The 16,160-nt window shown below is 46.9% G+C and overlaps 2 protein-coding genes and 4 non-coding genes across 6 annotated transcripts; 1 reads left to right on the top strand and 5 right to left on the bottom strand.

Annotated features, from left to right (window-relative positions):
- Nucleotides 1-35: 35 nt before the first annotated feature.
- Nucleotides 36-3,422, bottom strand: rps7 (ribosomal protein S7). The gene is made up of 7 exons (XM_062467231.1): nucleotides 3,293-3,422; nucleotides 2,466-2,551; nucleotides 2,294-2,365; nucleotides 1,762-1,905; nucleotides 1,228-1,292; nucleotides 545-695; nucleotides 36-148 (listed from the first exon to the last, which is right to left on the bottom strand). Exons 2-7 carry the CDS (start codon nucleotides 2,538-2,540, stop codon nucleotides 71-73), a joined length of 585 nt encoding a protein of 194 aa, XP_062323215.1. The 5' UTR covers nucleotides 2,541-2,551; nucleotides 3,293-3,422; the 3' UTR covers nucleotides 36-70.
- LOC134025785 (small nucleolar RNA SNORA73 family) lies at nucleotides 278-503 on the bottom strand. The gene has a single exon (XR_009931293.1). It is a non-coding gene; the product is annotated as a small nucleolar RNA SNORA73 family (small nucleolar RNA).
- Nucleotides 953-1,178, bottom strand: LOC134025786 (small nucleolar RNA SNORA73 family). The gene has a single exon (XR_009931294.1). It is a non-coding gene; the product is annotated as a small nucleolar RNA SNORA73 family (small nucleolar RNA).
- LOC134025789 (small nucleolar RNA SNORA73 family) lies at nucleotides 1,369-1,594 on the bottom strand. The gene has a single exon (XR_009931296.1). It is a non-coding gene; the product is annotated as a small nucleolar RNA SNORA73 family (small nucleolar RNA).
- Nucleotides 1,998-2,221, bottom strand: LOC134025788 (small nucleolar RNA SNORA73 family). Its single transcript, XR_009931295.1, has one exon. It is a non-coding gene; the product is annotated as a small nucleolar RNA SNORA73 family (small nucleolar RNA).
- Nucleotides 3,389-6,154, top strand: rnaseh1 (ribonuclease H1). Its single transcript, XM_062467230.1, has 8 exons — nucleotides 3,389-3,873; nucleotides 3,979-4,103; nucleotides 4,306-4,497; nucleotides 4,643-4,742; nucleotides 4,830-4,884; nucleotides 5,213-5,297; nucleotides 5,557-5,681; nucleotides 5,826-6,154. Exons 1-8 carry the CDS (start codon nucleotides 3,746-3,748, stop codon nucleotides 5,934-5,936), a joined length of 921 nt encoding a protein of 306 aa, XP_062323214.1. The 5' UTR covers nucleotides 3,389-3,745; the 3' UTR covers nucleotides 5,937-6,154.
- Nucleotides 6,155-16,160: the final 10,006 nt, after the last annotated feature.

Genomic DNA, 16,160 nt, shown 5'->3' with positions numbered 1-16,160 from the left:
CATCACTAACCTAGTTTAAAAGACAGTACACATCATTGACAGTAAACAAATTTATTTTGTCATCTGCACTTTACAGTTGGAATTCTGGGAACTCAAAAACGACATCTTTGCCTGTGAGCTTCTTGTAGACACCGGAGAAGGTCTCAACCTGAAAAGAGACATGCACATTACTATTAGTTTTGTACTGCAAAGTTAAGCTAACAAAGCTACAGGCCAGATCATTTGCATACAATTGCAAGGCAAGATACAATCATATCCATCAAATGAACATTTAAAAAGTTGTGCTCTGCATGGTTTAGCCCCCCAGTCACAGCCCAAAGAGCTCTGGGAAGATGTAGGAATATACAGGACGCCCGTCCTCACCAGCCCGAGGGCCAGGGACAAAGCTTGCTCTCCAACGTCGTGGAACGGGACTATACGTCACAGCACGGTTAGGTGCTACGCTCCCATACGCCACAAGGACAGAGCCATGAGAGAGTAACCTCACAGGGTATCCACGTTGGGGGTTCGCGATAGGTAAGAAACCTTTTCTACTGACACTCACTTTGTGTTCAACATTGTTTTGTTGTGCCTTGTCAAGGTGAACCTTGATGAGCCGACTGCTGTCAAGTTTCACACGAATCCTCTTGCCAACAATCTCACTGGGGAAAACGAGGTCCTCGAGGATGGCATCGTGCACGGCAGTCAGAGTACGGCTGAAGAGATTAAGCAAACATTAGCCATTTATCAAACTGAGAACACCCACTCCCCTTTCCCCAGTTTACATCCTCGTCATACACCCTCATACAAGACTCATTCAAAATGTAAGACTACATTAAGACATATATAAATAGCTCAGTATACTTTATGAAGGATAATACAACTCACTGGAGACAAACATGGTCATGTAAATTCTAAATGGATTCACCACATTTTATTCAGTCACCCATCCTTTTAGCAGAAAATCAGGTGAAGATGTACTCTGCATGGTTTAGCCCCCCAGTCACAGCCCAAAGAGCTCTGGGAAGATGTAGGAATATACAGGACGCCCGTCCTCACCAGCCCGAGGGTTGGGGACAAAGCTTGCTCTCCAACGTCGTGGAACGGGACTATACGTCACAGCACGGTATGGTGCTACGCTCCCATACGCCACAAGGACAGAGCCATGAGAGAGTAACCTCACAGGATATCCACGTTGGTTTCAGATGCAACACAAGAGGCAAGTACAGACGTTAGGAGAAATAACACCTCCTGGGACGCTTCTGCTTATTCTTGATGCGGCTTTTCCTGGTTGGTTTGGGCAGGATTCTCCTCTGTAAGACACAAAACACATCAAGGTTAGATTGACATGGAAACTTGGTGTGGGGGAAACCCCCCCCCATTAAAATACAATGTGCTCTGCATGGTTTAGCCCCCCAGTCACAGCCCAAAGAGCTCTGGGAAGATGTAGGAATATACAGGACGCCCGTCCTCACCAGCCCGAGGGTTGGGGACAAAGCTTGCTCTCCAACATCGTGGAACGGGACTATACGTCACAGCACGGTTAGGTGCTACGCTCCCATACGCCACAAGGACAGAGCCATGAGAGAGTAACCTCACAGGGTATCCACGTTGGTTTTTAGCCACTGATACTGCAGCTTAAGCAAAACAAATCATGAAAAGGTCTGACATTACCCATCCAAGCATAAAACATTTACTAATGTTGAAGTGATAGCACAATTATTTGCCTCTTCGGCTCCCAGTTCAATGCTTTCCCACATATCAAAACAGGCGGTTTCTCACCTGTGCAATGAACACAACGTGCTTGCCGCTGAACTTCTTCTCCAGCTCCCTCACGAGCCGCACCTGAATCTTTTGGAAGGACTTCAGCTGGGGCACAGGAACAAAGATGATGATGGCTTTCCTGCTGCCACCAACCTCGATTTCCTGAATGCAAGAATACAATTTGAGGTCACTTCATATGCCCATCTATTGTCACAGAATAAATTAAGCATATCCAAATAAGGTTTTTGGGAGAGTGATGTGCTCTGCATGGTTTAGCCCCCCAGTCACAGCCCAAAGAGCTCTGGGAAGATGTAGGAATATACAGGACGCCCGTCCTCACCAGCCCGAGGGCCAGGGACAAAGCTTGCTCTCCAACGTTGTGGAACGGGACTATACGTCATAACACATCAGTGCTACGCTCCCATACGCCACAAGGACAGAGCCATGAGAGAGTAACCTCACAGGGTGTCCACGTTGTTCACAGTTCACACAACAACAAAAATCATCCTTATGCTCACCAATCTAATCTTATGGTATGGGTTGCTCTTACTTTAGCTGCAGTGATGTTGAGCTCCCTCAGCTGGGCTTTCAAGTCTGAGTTCATCTCCAGCTCAAGAAGAGCCTAAAAAAGATAAAATGTTAGTAAATCATGTGACAAATTCTTAGCGTCACTAATGAATCTTAAGGTAGCACATTCACCTGTATGATAATGCCCATCTTACCTGGGAAATCCCAGACTCAAACTCGTCTGGCTTTTCGCCATTGGGCTTCACGATTTTGGCGCTGGTACTGAACATGGCCTGTGTCTCTGAAATTTTTAACGTAGCTATTTAAGATACAGCATAAATAACAATGCATTACGTACACTGACTTTAGATCACAAAAAGCCATTGGCTACGTTAGCCTAGCTATACCGCTAGTTTGATACAAGAAGTCTTGGCCAAAGAGTTTGGGGGTACTGGCGTCCCCAAATGAATGGCACACATGAGTAGTCTCCAACCTAACTGTCCAGCATAGGGTGTACTTTAAGTACACTTTCAAAGTAAGACAAATGAATAGTTCCACAGAAGAAAAAAAAACTACTCGTGGCTTGAAACTTAGCCTAGCTTCACGTCTATGAAGCTAACCTACTGAGGCTACGGTTTCTAGTAGCCTTAACGCTATACTAGCACTAGCAAATGGAAAAACGAGTTGCCACTAAACAGCGGCAACCCAATTCTAGACAACAGGCAAGCAATAGACAATATTACATTTGCAATCGGATTAAAGGCGATTTTTACGTTACACCACTGGTACACTATAGGAACACATGGGCCTCAAGACCGCTATACTGCTAACATTGCCTTTCCCTTCCAGATTACTCACACGGCTAGGCTATCAAGAAAGGCATCATAATGTATTGTAAAACAGCCATCCAAAAAATATTATGAAATAATCTAAGCCATCGATGGTTTTACATGACCTGTATTGCAAATACTTAACCATTCAACCCACTATTTTAACATAAAAGGATGAAATTCTGATCACTGTAAAATCTGTCAAGACCTACCTCGATCAACGACGGCCAGGGAAGAGACAGTAGCATCGCGAGAAGTGCATTAAAGAGCGTTTGTGAAGGAGAATCATGGGAGTACGGAAGTACTGATCTTTTACGTGACTGATAAGAGTTCCTGTTGTTGTTGCTTTCTATTTTAAAGCGGAACGAGGTGATTTATGCTACCAGTAGTGTGAAATTATAACACCGTTTTTGATGTTTATGTAAACGGTTGCATCTTTCTTTATACTTAATTGTCTGTTGAGTGAGGCTAAGTGGTAAGGCTAAGTAGTTAGCCAGTGCTCTAGTAACTTGGGTAGCGACAGTCAGTGTTTTGTAAGGTGTCTTCCTGGTAAACACCCTAGATTTGATTGAAAATGGCATCTGTCTGACTTCATTTCTCCCCGTTTCAATCAAGATTGCACAATAATGGGTGCCTCCACTTAACAGTAATTGTTAACTTAAGGGATGTTCAGATTGACTGGTCTTTATAGCATAGCTCGAAGGGCAGTGTGCATTGGTACAGAAGACATGGCTAAAGGAAAGTTCTTCTACGCAGTGGGAAAGGGGAAAAAACCTGGAGTTTATAAGACTTGGTGAGTTAACAAGCTAGAGTTAACTGGCTAACTACTGCGATTTTTTTATTTTTATTATTATCTTGAATGTATTACATTATAAAATGTTTTTTTTTAACTTTTCAGGGATGAATGTAAGAGTCAAGTTGAAAAGTTCCCACATGCCAGTTTTAAGAAGTTTGCTTCAGAAAAGGAAGCCTGGGCTTTTGTCAGAGGTGAAATTGCATCAAAAGTGCCTGATGTGACAGACGGTAGGACATTTTTATACAGTTTCCATAAGAATGTGCATCTACAAAGAGATTGTGCCATGACTTAATAGGAAATTGTCAATTGTGAGCATATACACCTGCCCAAGAGATGTTTTGTATTGATTGGAAGGGAGGTCTTTGGTACAGTGGGAGCAATTTGCTGGGAAACGGACAAAGGGCCTCAATGAAGTGTTGAATCTGTTAGGAGGAGCGAGCCAGGGGACAGTAAGCCTCCCTAAAAGAGGCCCAGAGGCACTTGAGTACATTCCACTGGGTAAGAAGAGGCCCTGTGCTGAGGTGGAAGAGGAGACTCCCACCAAACGAGTCAAACTGTCAGAAGAGGGATCCCAGGGCAGCGCTTCATCCTCTGGGACGAAGGATGGCTTCACATACATGGGTAACAATCTCCTGTTTTTATAAATGTTGTGCTTCAAGGTACACAGACGACAACAATGGGAACCATGCCTGTTAAGCACTCATGCATGACTATCATTTAACGATGCCTAATGGACTGCATCTGTATTCATACTCTGGACCATCAGGTGATGCGGTGGTGGTCTATACAGATGGCTGTTGTTCAGGCAATGGGAGAATTGGAGCCCGGGCTGGCATTGGCGTGTATTGGGGACGTGACCATCCTCTGTGAGTGGACCATGATGTCTTATGAGTGGAGGCCACACACTATTCATGTTCAAGGTCTCACAAATATATTTTTGATCTGTACTGTAGAAATGTAGCTGAGCCGCTAGATGGAAGACAGACCAACCAGAGAGCAGAATTACAGGTAAATATTATAATAATAATAATAAGACTTATATAGCACATTTCATACAAGAATTGCAGCTCAAAGTGCTTTACATAAAATCAATAAAAACAATATTGTAAGTAATAAAACCCTTCTGAAAACAGGCCGCCGTCTTTGCGGTAATCCAGAACACACAAGCCGCAGTGTTTGCGGTATCTCGAGCCACAGTATTTGTGGTTTCCCAATATAAATAAAATGTAACAATCAGTAAAAACAATAATACAAGTCAAACACAATATTAGAATTTCTTTGCATACTGTAGTCATTTCCCTTGTGTTTAAACCCCACTTTGTTTTCTGTGACACAGGCAGCCTGTAAAGCCTTGGAACAGGCCAAGGAAATGAACATCAAAAAGTTGGTTCTCTACACAGACAGCAAGTTTACCATTAATGGTATGTTTTGAATTTATAAAAAAAAAAAAAAAAAAAAAAAAAACAGTTAAACAGCTGCGAGTCATAGAAAGAACCGGTGTGCAGATAACCTTATTGGATTTAATTATAACATTGTAACCATTTGCTGATCAGGTAAAAATTTGCATGGATTCATGGTGTTTTTCTGAGAACATGTTTATAGACACCATTGCTATTACTAGCGTTGCAACTTTCAAGTGGAAGTATCCAAGAAACTGTCATTTTGACGACTGTCCCTCAGGTGTCACCAGCTGGGTGAAGAACTGGAAGCTGAACGGCTGGAGGTTAAACTCTGGGGGTCATGTCATTAACAAAGAGGACTTTCAAAAGCTTGACAAGTTAAACGGCGAGGTGGAGGTTGTTTGGGTAAATATATGCAATTATTCTACTACTTAATAAAACATCGGATTGTCTTCTCAAATGGTTCTTTTGGTTTGAAATGACCAAGTGTTCAAATAAATAGCAACAGTCCTTCTCTCTTCCCATCCCATAATGTTGCTCTTTTTCTAGTTGCATGTCCCAGGCCATGCTGGATACCTAGGAAATGAAGAGGCGGACAGGCTGTCCAGAGTGGGAGCATCAAAGCGATTACAGTCCCCAAAGGAAAATAATGGAACATAAACATTTACCATCTACTTGGTGTACCTTGCTTTGCCATGTTTGCAGCAAATTCAGTTAAAAAGGATATATATTTGACGTTCAAATGGTAAATGGCAGTTTGTATATTGTTTCAGCAATATGATGGCTGCCACGGGATTAGTTCATTTCAGTTGGAAATTCTGTTGAAAGTATGTATTTTACTTATTTGTTTCTGTAAATAAAATCTTGATGTATTCTTGCATGACCATCGGTGAAGTTTCTGAAAACTTAGGCGTGTTGTGTGCTGGAAATGTAATATCCTTCTCAGACAGTAGGTGGAGCTCTTGTTCATTCAGTACAGAGAGTGGTAGCTTTGAGTGGAATTGCATTTTTGAACCAGATCATACTTTCTCAAAATGACATGAATATTACCCCTGAGTGATAACTCTTACTCAAATGGTCCCCACTAAATGCCAAGGTGGTTCCCAACCCTAAATGTGATTTTATGACCTTTCTGTGTGCAAATGATCTATTCATGAATGTCTTGTCATGCATGAGAACATCTCTCTCTAGTTCTCTATAACATTTAAAAGTAGGCTCCAAGATTCTGTCTTCTACTCTTGAGTACCCGTGGGCAGATGCCTTTTTAGGTTTCCATTGCTGTGCCACCGGTCAGTAATCTGCTGTCTATACAGCAGAACTACGTGTTTGAGAGTATAATGACAGCTCCCCTCAAGGAGTGAGAATGAGAAAAAGGAGCCCCACAAGGCTTCTCCCTCTGTGGTGCTAAGGCTGGTGCAAACCAGAGCACTGGGACTAACTAGGCATGTCTCTGACCTTCACTGTTAGCTCCTAGCAGCCAGTCTGGAGGCGGGCAACCCTGCCTGGGGGGAGGAGTGGGAAAGATGCTCTCCGCTCCAGGCAGAGGTCAGCGTGAGAGGCGGGGAGCAAGGGTCAAGAGAGCTGTGCCCTGCTGTGGGTGAGACGCTCGCTGTGGGTGAGACGCTTGTTAAGGCTTCACATGGCCACGTTTGCCTCCTCAGCAGACCGAGGCGTTCTTCTGTCCTGAGGCGTTCCTCTGTCCTGCATGTACCCCAGCCTAACAAGCTCCTGGCCCCCACTGGTCATGTTTGAGGCAGGGTGGACTCAAAACATTCTTCCTGTTGTCAATTATATTATATCTAGTGTTGCGTTTCTGTGTCCTAATACTGTACATGGGTTTGGAGAGTGTTTTGCATTAGAAACGGAACCGAAAAGAACAGAGTGAAAAACAGTCTATGGCCAGTGTAGAGATCTGTGGCGTTTTGTACATGTGATTCACTGAAGTACACAGAACCCCTCCCAGTCATTACTGCACATCTGGCCAAGACTCTGCTCGGAGACTGCCAGCAGCTGACTCTCGTCTCACGCATTAGAAGATGCGATGGGAAATTATTCTCCCAACCAATCCAACAGTCACATGAGCTACCCTGGGCCCCTTTGTGGTGGAACATCAAGGAGAAGCGCACTTGGTGCAGGCAGAGGGAGTCACAATCAAAGCACATTGGCAGTCGCTTCTATGGAGCAAAGTGGCACCTCCTAACAGAACTGACATCTGTTTCCATGACAGCTGTCTGGATCAGCCTAACTAACTCCCCGCCTCAGAACTAATACCACCGTTTGATATGAAGAGGGGAAAAAAGACACATTCTGTCAGGAATGTGCACTAGCTATTGTTTGGTTTGTGTATCCAATGGAAGTAGAACAACAAGTTTGTTTTTCTCATCTCAGCAGGCTAAGGTAATGTCTTTCAACCTGCTGTCATCATCGGACATTAATTGGAGGTGAGGAGACGAAGGGGTCAACGTGAGGAGAATTGAAAGTAAACATCATGGAGACAGAGGGGAACTTCATTCACTGGAGAAGAAAGGGATTGTGGAAGAAAAGATTGGACATGGAAGGAAGCGGGGCTAGAACAAAACCCATTGAAGAGTGCGAGCAACGGAGAATCTTCTGTGCCACATGAGGTTACTTCATCAGGCTCATTAGTGAATCTCGTTTCCTCCCTCGCTCACGTTCTGTCCCCACACCTTTCACATGCCTTCCTTCTACCTGGAGTTTTCCTTCCCTTTCTTCTGCTCCCCCCCCCTCTGTCCCTCCCACTGTTCTGTTTTCCTCTCCTCATCTCCCTCTCTCAGTCTTCCTACATCTTCCAACCTTTCAGCACGTCACCTCCACCCCCTCCTATTCCTTATGCTCGTCTTTCTCCAACCCTCCTCCGCCCTTACTCCCCCCTCCCTCCCTCCTTATCCTGGCCAGGATCCTGTAAGCAGGCAGCCAGGCTGCCCTGGCACAGTGCCTCTGGAGGCTCGTCTGCCTCTGGGCTGTGGGCTGTGGTCATGCCCAGTGTGGGGCACCTCCAAGCCTGACAGCTCACTCCCAGAAATGTGCCTCTAGCAGAGGGGGGAGGGCAGCCTGCTGTCTGCGTGTGTGTGCGTGCGTGCATGTCTGTGCCTTGCCCGCAGAGGGGGGCATGACAAGGTGAGTGCTGGCTGGCACTGCGGTACTCTGCAGCTCCTCCTCTCCTCTCCTTGCCTGCCTCCCCCCCCCCCCCCCCCCCAAATCACACCTGCTCAGGATCATGCTCATCCTCATACTGCCTGGAGCTCCCCTGGAACTGTGGTTGTCAGGAAGGGGAGTGGGGGGGATTCTGCTCAGTGAAATAGATGATTTACCCAGTTTCACTAAATAAACAGATCGGGTTATTTAGGCATTCCCTCACATTTTCCCCCACCTGTTTACACAGAAAGCAATAGTGGTTGATTTATGATAGTCACAGTGGGTTGATTTTCAAAAATACCTATGGCTATACTTTGCCAAAATGCGTTCCATTATCTGTTTAAAAGCTAAGCATGTTAGTTCCAATGGTAAATTGAGACAGACTGTCTGAGGAAGCATTTTCAATGGAATTAAATGCCTCATATCCTGAGGGGGAAAAATGGCCTCGAAGTTTTACTGCCCCCTCCTGGAAGTTATAAAAGCATACCCTAGGGTGCATCCCAATACCCATACTAGCATACTATTTACCATGCCAGAACAGCACAACAAACTGCAATGGATGCCTGAACAAGAGGATCAAAGTTCAATGATGATGCAGTCTCAATTGTATGCATACTGTGTGCAACAGTATGTACTTAATAAGGGCAGCTGCTATACATATTTAAAGTAAAAAGAAAAAGTATGTAATTTGGGACACAGGGCATGTTATCTCAAACAGGAAATTAGATTTATAGCTGTTGGATTTAATTTTAAATAATAATTTCAGGTAAATGTATGCCTATATCATAACAGTTGCATGAATCTCATTTTCTTAAGCATTATGACATATTCATGAAAAAGCATTGAAATGTTTGCTGGAACTGGGAATCCAAGGGGCTCTGATAAAGATGATAATGAAGACAATTGTGTACAGTAGAGAGTAACCCTCTAGCACAACCTTGGAAATGAATTAATCCCACAAAGTTTGGAAGTCTGTTTTCTATCTGTTTTTCTGTTTGCTTGTCTGTCAGTTATTCTGTGTGACTGTCTGTTTGTCTGTCAGTTATTCTGTGTGTCTGTCTGTCTGTCTGTCAGTTATTCTGTCTGTCTGTCTGTCTTTTCATCCGTCCACCTGTACTGTATGTGGATCAGCTGATGGCCTGCTGGCCCACTCTCCTGTCCTGTCTGTACAGTACCCTTGACCGGAGCCCCTGGGCCCTGGGCTTTCAGGGAGAGAGAGAGCGTGTGAGAGAGAGAGAGAGAGAGAGAGGGAGGGAGACAGAGAGAGAGAGAGAGAGAGAGAGAGAAAGAGAGAGAGAGAGAGAGAGAGAGAGAGAGAGAGAGAGAGAGAGAGAGAGAGAGAGAGAGAGAGAGAGAGAGAGAGAGAGAGAGAGAAAGAAAGAAAGAAAGAAAGGAAGAGAAAAGAAAAGTAAAGAGGAGAGAGTGGGTGTGAGCGAGCGAGACCGAGAAAGAGGCAGAAAAGACAGGAGGAGAGAGTGAGATAGAAAGAGAGAGATAGGTGTGGGAGAGAGGCATGTGTGTGTGTGTGTAAGGGGGGGGGGGGGGACAAATGGTCCCATTAAAGCCAGCAGCTGCTTGCTCGCCCGCGAGCCGGTCCAGTCAGCCCTGCCGTCCGTAATGATGCCAAGGTCAGACGGGGCGCGCGGCGCGCCGCTGCAGTGCCATCCATCACCCGCCAGGGCTCTAATTATGCAGCAGATTCCTAACCAAGCGTGAGATGTCATTACGCAGATGGGAGCTCCTCTCTCTGGCCATGGTGGGACGTCTCTCTCTCTCTCTTTGTGGTGTGTGTGTGTGGGTGTAAGTGTGTGTGTGTGTGTGTGTGTGAGCAAGCGAGACAGACAGGGGAGGAGGACAGGGCTGTCACCCAGTTCTCAGTGGATTCAGTGCCTCTGAATTGTCATTAGGAGAGGCAATGTAGCTCGAAATAGCAAAACAAAAAGCTACAGCTCTCCAAATACACAGATTCAATCTTTTCTGTACCGCAATACTTGTAGCTGATATGGACAAGCTTAGCTAGAGAAGCAGAGGATCCACATGATTGTATCGCATTCCTGGCTCCTCTTTTCAAACCATTTCTCGGTCTCGCTCCATCTCTCGCTGCAGGAATCTCTCTTCATAGTGACTGGAAAAACAATTTGTTGCTGTGAAAACATCACATTGAATTAAACATAAAAATCATGGTTCCACTTATTTCTTCCCACCAGTGGGGCTAAGAAACCGGTTTAATTGCCGCTATCAGCTTTTGAACCTAGGTTACCCTCACGCCCATGGCTTTCCCTGAGCAGCACCAGGAGCACATGTTTAATCGTAATGAGAGGTGAACCGAGGGAAGGAACTGCAGGGTGCAGGAACCCGCTGAGCTGCTCCGTGTTCGGAAGGGGGGAAGTAAGAAGAGGGAGAGGGGGAACACGGCGGAAGGGAGGGAGATGTGAGAGACAGGCGAGTCAGAGAGAGGAAGAAGAGGGAGAAGAAGTGATAAGAAATTGGAGGGAAGGCGGGCGAACGGGGGGGGGTGGGGGGCTGGGGGGTGGACGCGAGGGGAGGGAGACGAGGAAAGAAAGAGGAGACGAGCGATAGAATTGAACGCATGAGGAGCGACCGAACACAGAGCCGTGATGAGTGTGGAATAGCGAGGTGGAGGGAGTGGAAGGGGAAGATGAACTCCTGGTGAGGAGAGAGGTGTTGCCGGAGACAAGTTGAGGTGAGAGTGGTGAAAGGAGGAAGTGAGAGGAGATGGAGCGATGTGTGTGGAGGGTGAGGACGGAAGGAGTGCTGTAGGTCATAAGAAAAAGCACTGGGAGGAGAGGGGAGCATGGTGTTCGTGACGGGAGAGGTCAGGGGGAGAGGAGACAGGTTTGTATTTCAAACTCCAGGCTGCAGCCGTATTTCAGAGCTGGAGCTCTCCCACATAGTATGGTGTATGGCGAAATGAAGCTGCTACACACACACACACACACACACACACACACACTATCTCGATCTGGGGTGTTAGAATGCTGGTCAGGCATAGCAGACACAGGAGGTCTCCCAGCAAGGGAGCAGGTCCAGACAGAAAGAGAGCCTCCCTCTGCATCACAAACCAGGGATTCAAACTGCAGAACTAGCAGGGCCCATCATAGTGCTTATCCTTTTGTTCTCATAGTATTTAGAGTTGTTTTACTGATTTTAGTTTGCGTGGGGGATTCAAAAACCCTTGCTGATAATGTTTTTCCAATACTTTCAAGTGGGATGCTATGTTGAAAATTGCGTCCTAGTCTATCTGCAGGTCAATAGCCAAATAGGAAGTTTGTTGCTAAACAGGCATCAGTTCATTCACCGTCTTTGTTCTGTCAAGGCACATTCTAACACTATGCAGGCATTTTCACTGCCGCATGTGGGGGACTGGTGATGCGAAACCCCTCCAGATCGTGCAGAGCGGTTTGTGAGGAGGACACAGAACCATCGTGGGCTCCTGCTTCCTCGGCAGCTCGTCAGCCAACGGTAGGGGCCCGCTGTCAAGTTAATTAGGTCCCAGAGAGATTCCAATCTGACGGCGCCAGGCCGAGCTAGCATGCGTCACGCAGCGAGAGCCCCGCTCCACCCGCTTGCTTCTGAGCTCAGCCCGGCAGATCTGGGAGTCGGGAGGGGGGGGGGGGGGGGGGGTGGGGGGGGTTGGGGTAGGGGAGAAGGCGGAGGCGAGGGGGGATAGTGGGGGGCGAAGCCTGGTGGTTCTGCCTTGGGTTTGCTGGGAGGATAGAAAAGAGGGAGCCCCCTACCGTTTCTTTGGGATGGCATTGTTTCAGATCCCAGAGCACGCCCACACTCCAACACAAACACACACACACACTCCTATTTGTTCGGAAACACGCGCCGTGGCAGAAGCGCATACTGTGCACGACACGCTCTCCTGTGCACAGGTGTACAGAGACACAGACGTCTGGCTATACACACATTCGAAGACGCACAAACGCAAGCTTGCATACACACACACACACGCGCGCGCAAACACACCTACGCCGGCACACAGACAGACGGCGGAGGAACGGAGCCTACGTCTGGCCCGGCCTCAGTGGGGAAACTCAATCTGGGAGGATTTGCTTCAGTCTGTGTGTCTGACTGCCTGCGTTCAGAGATGAGTCAGAGTAAAGGGGTTTGTTATTGTGCCTTGAGTCTCTTTCTCACTGAAGTAATGATGGCCTCCACAGGAAACGCTCTGAAAGGCTACCAACACAACGCAGTTGTGAAAAGAAAAGGCAAATGAAAACCTTCCATGTGAATAGAGGTTAAAGACAAGATGGTGTAGGGACAAGCAGTGAGCTAGTTGGTATTACAGTGTGCTAACTCCAAACTGAGTGAAAGGGGTGGGATTTGTGTGTGGCATCTGTTTTGACGCCTCATCAATCTCTCTTAGTTGTATGTGTTTGCGGGCATGTGTGTGTGTGTGCGTGTGAATCCTCATTAAACATCCTCTAACGCTCAGGGACATGGCTGGGATGTGTTAGAGGAGGTGTATCTGGTAAGAGTCTGGTCACACAATGCAGTATGCGACAGCATGACTCACATACAGTCGAATCCACCCCCTCACCTGTGGACATGAACCGCAAAAACACACACACGCATAGTACACACACGTAAGCACCACCAACTAACATTGATCCCCCCCACCCCCAACACTCAGAGACCCCCCCCCCCTCTTATCCCCCTCACCAAAAACTTGCAGCTCCCACTCACAGAACGCCCGCTCAGCACGTCTCAGGCGTTTCATCTTCTGAGAGAAGCGCCTCAAACCACCTATGGGTGCCAGGGCTGGTGCCAAGCTGAGCAGATGGCGTGAGCACGTTGCGGAAGTGTGTGTCACATCAGTTTGCTCTCTCTCTCTCTCTCTCTCTCTCTCTCACTTTTCTCTCACTCTCTGTCTCTCCTCTCTCTCTCTCTCTCTCTCTCTCTCTCCCTCTCTCTCTCTCTCTCTCTCTCTCTCTCTTTCCAACTTTCGACTACTTTCGCTCTTGCACTCTGACCTCGCTCTCTCTCCCTCTGTCTCTCTTTGTGCGGTCCTCTATCTTTATCCTGAACATATATGTAAGGCGTGAGTGCCGTGGTAAAAAAAGAAGTCTGGAGGAGAGAAAAGAGCTTGTGGGGAGTTTGACCCCCCAGATGCTCAAAAGCAGCCTTCTTTTTTCAAGATTAGTAAAATGTGTCAAAAGTGGCATCATGTTTACTATTTAACTTTTTTCTCAGTAAATATGGATTGAAATACTTATAAAATCTCAGTTGAGGTCTGTCTTGCTGTGCCAGTCCATAAGGAGACTTTCTCTGCCTGTCTAGCCCAGTGCTCCTGGGGATGAATGGGGGTCGCTGTGGTGGGAGGGATGGAAAGATTGAGGAATGGAATAAGGGATGGAGGGAGAGCGAGAGGGATGGAGGAAGGAGGGGGAGAAGGAGGCAAGGGTGGAGGGGAGGATGGAGGGGTGGTGTTGGGGAGCTCTAGCCAGCTAACTGGAGCCCTGCTGGAGCTTGCCCACAGCAGAGCAGGCTAGGGGGATCAGTGGGTCGTTCACCCTCCACCGATTCATCACACAGCCCACAGAGCTCCTAGCTCCTCTGTCACCTTGACAACACAGCCCACAGCCCACAGCAACATGCCCTGGCTAGAACCTCACTATTGATTTCAAGCTGGCGCTGCTTGCATACCCTCTCTCCTCCTATTCTCTGCTGGCATTTTGTTTCTCTCTCTTTCTTTCTCTCTTTTTTCTCTATCTTTGCTCTCATGCAAAATTATATTTTCTATACTATAAATGTACATGTAAATGTGTAATGAATGTGTGTATTTTTACCTGTTTACCAGTGTGGGTATATCCTTTGTCAAGCTTCTGTATTTTGCATTAGTACCCCTATGCAGATGTATGCATGTGTACGGCTCATACAAGCCCTACACTGACATTTAAGACCATTCAACAACTTTGGCCCTGCTCTGACACATCAGGGAGTCTCCAGGGCAGAGCATGGCTGATGCAGACAGGGTCTGGCTGTCTGGCTCCGCGTCTCAGAGGAGGCTGAGGTGGAGCGCGGATCTGGCGTTCCTCCAGCTGGGGAGGCAGCCTGGCACGGCAGGCGGGGGCCATGGAGTGGCACTGCCAACTGAGGGCACTGCGGCATTTCAAATGGTGTGCCGGTTGGTGGAGGGGAGGAGAGGCTCCCGTTACAATAATGTCCTTCTCTGTGTTTGGGGGGATGGGGTGGAGGTGGGTGGGTGGGGGTGACACATGCACACACAAACACACACGAGAACAGTCATACCACGCAGACACACACATGCACACTATCACACACACGCCAAACCACACACCATTTTTGATATACATTAGTCTCCCTCCCCTACTGCTCCAACAGACATAAGCACAAAGTACTCTGAGACAGGGCTTAAAAGCCACTTATTAGCATAATTGAATTTCACCCACAATGAAGCCTACCTGGGCTGCCCTTTTCACTTTCCATTTCTCTCGCTCCTTCTTTCTCTCAGTCTTCCTCCCTCTCTCTCTCCGTCCCTCACTCCTCGCTTGTAAAGGTATAATCAGATTATCATATGATACCCATCCTCCAAAAGATCCTCATTACATGTTTGGCTTCAGTCCTCGTCTGCTGTTCCTACTGTAAGGCAACCCTTATTACTCAGTTAAAGGGAGGCATCCCTGAATTCGTAACCTTCCTAACGCTCCCTGTTGTTTCATTAACGCAGGTGTGGGCTCACCACTTGACTGGAAGTGCTCGGTATTGTGGAGTACCTTCAATGTGATCCGCAGAAGAAGGCACGAAGGCAGGTGTGGAAATGTGCAGATCAATAGTAGCGCTATAAAGAATTAAACAGTTTCCCTCGCTTCGCATGTGATGAGCGCTTGTTTTGTCAAAGGTCAATGAAGGTCCGTTTCTTCCTTGGCCCTATCGATTTTATCGGTTCACACTGGCGAAAAAAAATATATTTATGGATAAATGGTAATTCTTGTCTATTGACGTGGACCCCGCGGTTCGAGGGTGTGAGTTATGGTGGTCTGCGGGGGGTAGCGGTAGCGGATGTAAGCTAATCTTTGCCCTTGAGTTACGACCTTTTCGTTTTTATTTAGCATTCGCAGTGCGTCTCCAAAACGCCAGCCATACCAGCTCCAGCCGTCTGGGCGTTCTCTCTCTCCCCAGTGACTGAGTGGAGTTCATGGATCTTTATTAAATGTTAATCAACCTCCTACGGTCTCAGACTCTTTCTGCCCTGTGTTTTCCCCCTCCCGTTTTTCTAATTGAACTCGCTTTCCGAACTTCGAATTCACTCGACAAGTCTGCATAGGCCTATTCATACAACAAAGTCATGGAGAGTAGGCCTACGGGTAGGTACAGTAGCCCTGGACCAAAACTTCTATGAAGCATAGCTTCAACAGACAGCAGTTTTTCAATTATTTGGTACTGTAGGCTGTTATTTCTAATTATTTAGTTATTTTTTATACGTGCTTGCTTATCTAAAATAGAAATGCCTGATCATTCTGGAACCTTACACTATTTCTGCCACAGTGTTATATGGTTGTGATGTTGACTTTATTTAAAATGTAGATACGACTTGGAATCAGGACTGGCTTCTGTCTCAGTCCCCCAGACTGCGTCCCTCCTCAGTACTGAGTCAAAGCCTAGCTGGGTCTTTGTCCCTGTCTTTCTCTGTGTCTGTCTGTTTGTCTCTGTGTCTATGTTCCTCCCAGTCACTCTCAG

Source organism: Osmerus eperlanus, chromosome 8 (assembly GCF_963692335.1).
Source record: "Osmerus eperlanus chromosome 8, fOsmEpe2.1, whole genome shotgun sequence".
Lineage (NCBI taxonomy): Eukaryota > Metazoa > Chordata > Actinopteri > Osmeriformes > Osmeridae > Osmerus > Osmerus eperlanus.
The sequence above is the reverse complement of the archived record's forward strand: the minus strand, read 5'-3'. Positions and strand labels throughout refer to the sequence as shown.

Bases quoted from the DNA above. Each gene is read 5' to 3' on its own strand.
- rps7 (XM_062467231.1), bottom strand. From the start codon at position 2,540: ATGTTCAGTACCAGCGCCAAAATCGTGAAGCCCAATGGCGAAAAGCCA. The intron at 1,293-1,761 runs GTGAGAAACCGC...TGTGTCTTACAG, and splicing joins ACGTTGTGTTCATTGCACAG to AGGAGAATCCTGCCCAAACC. The intron at 696-1,227 runs GTGTTATTTCTC...TAATCTCTTCAG, and splicing joins AAGCAGAAGCGTCCCAGGAG to CCGTACTCTGACTGCCGTGC.
- rnaseh1 (XM_062467230.1), top strand. From the start codon at position 3,746: ATGTTCAGATTGACTGGTCTTTATAGCATAGCTCGAAGGGCAGTGTGC. The intron at 5,298-5,556 runs GTATGTTTTGAA...ACTGTCCCTCAG, and splicing joins CAGCAAGTTTACCATTAATG to GTGTCACCAGCTGGGTGAAG. The intron at 5,682-5,825 runs GTAAATATATGC...CTCTTTTTCTAG, and splicing joins GCGAGGTGGAGGTTGTTTGG to TTGCATGTCCCAGGCCATGC.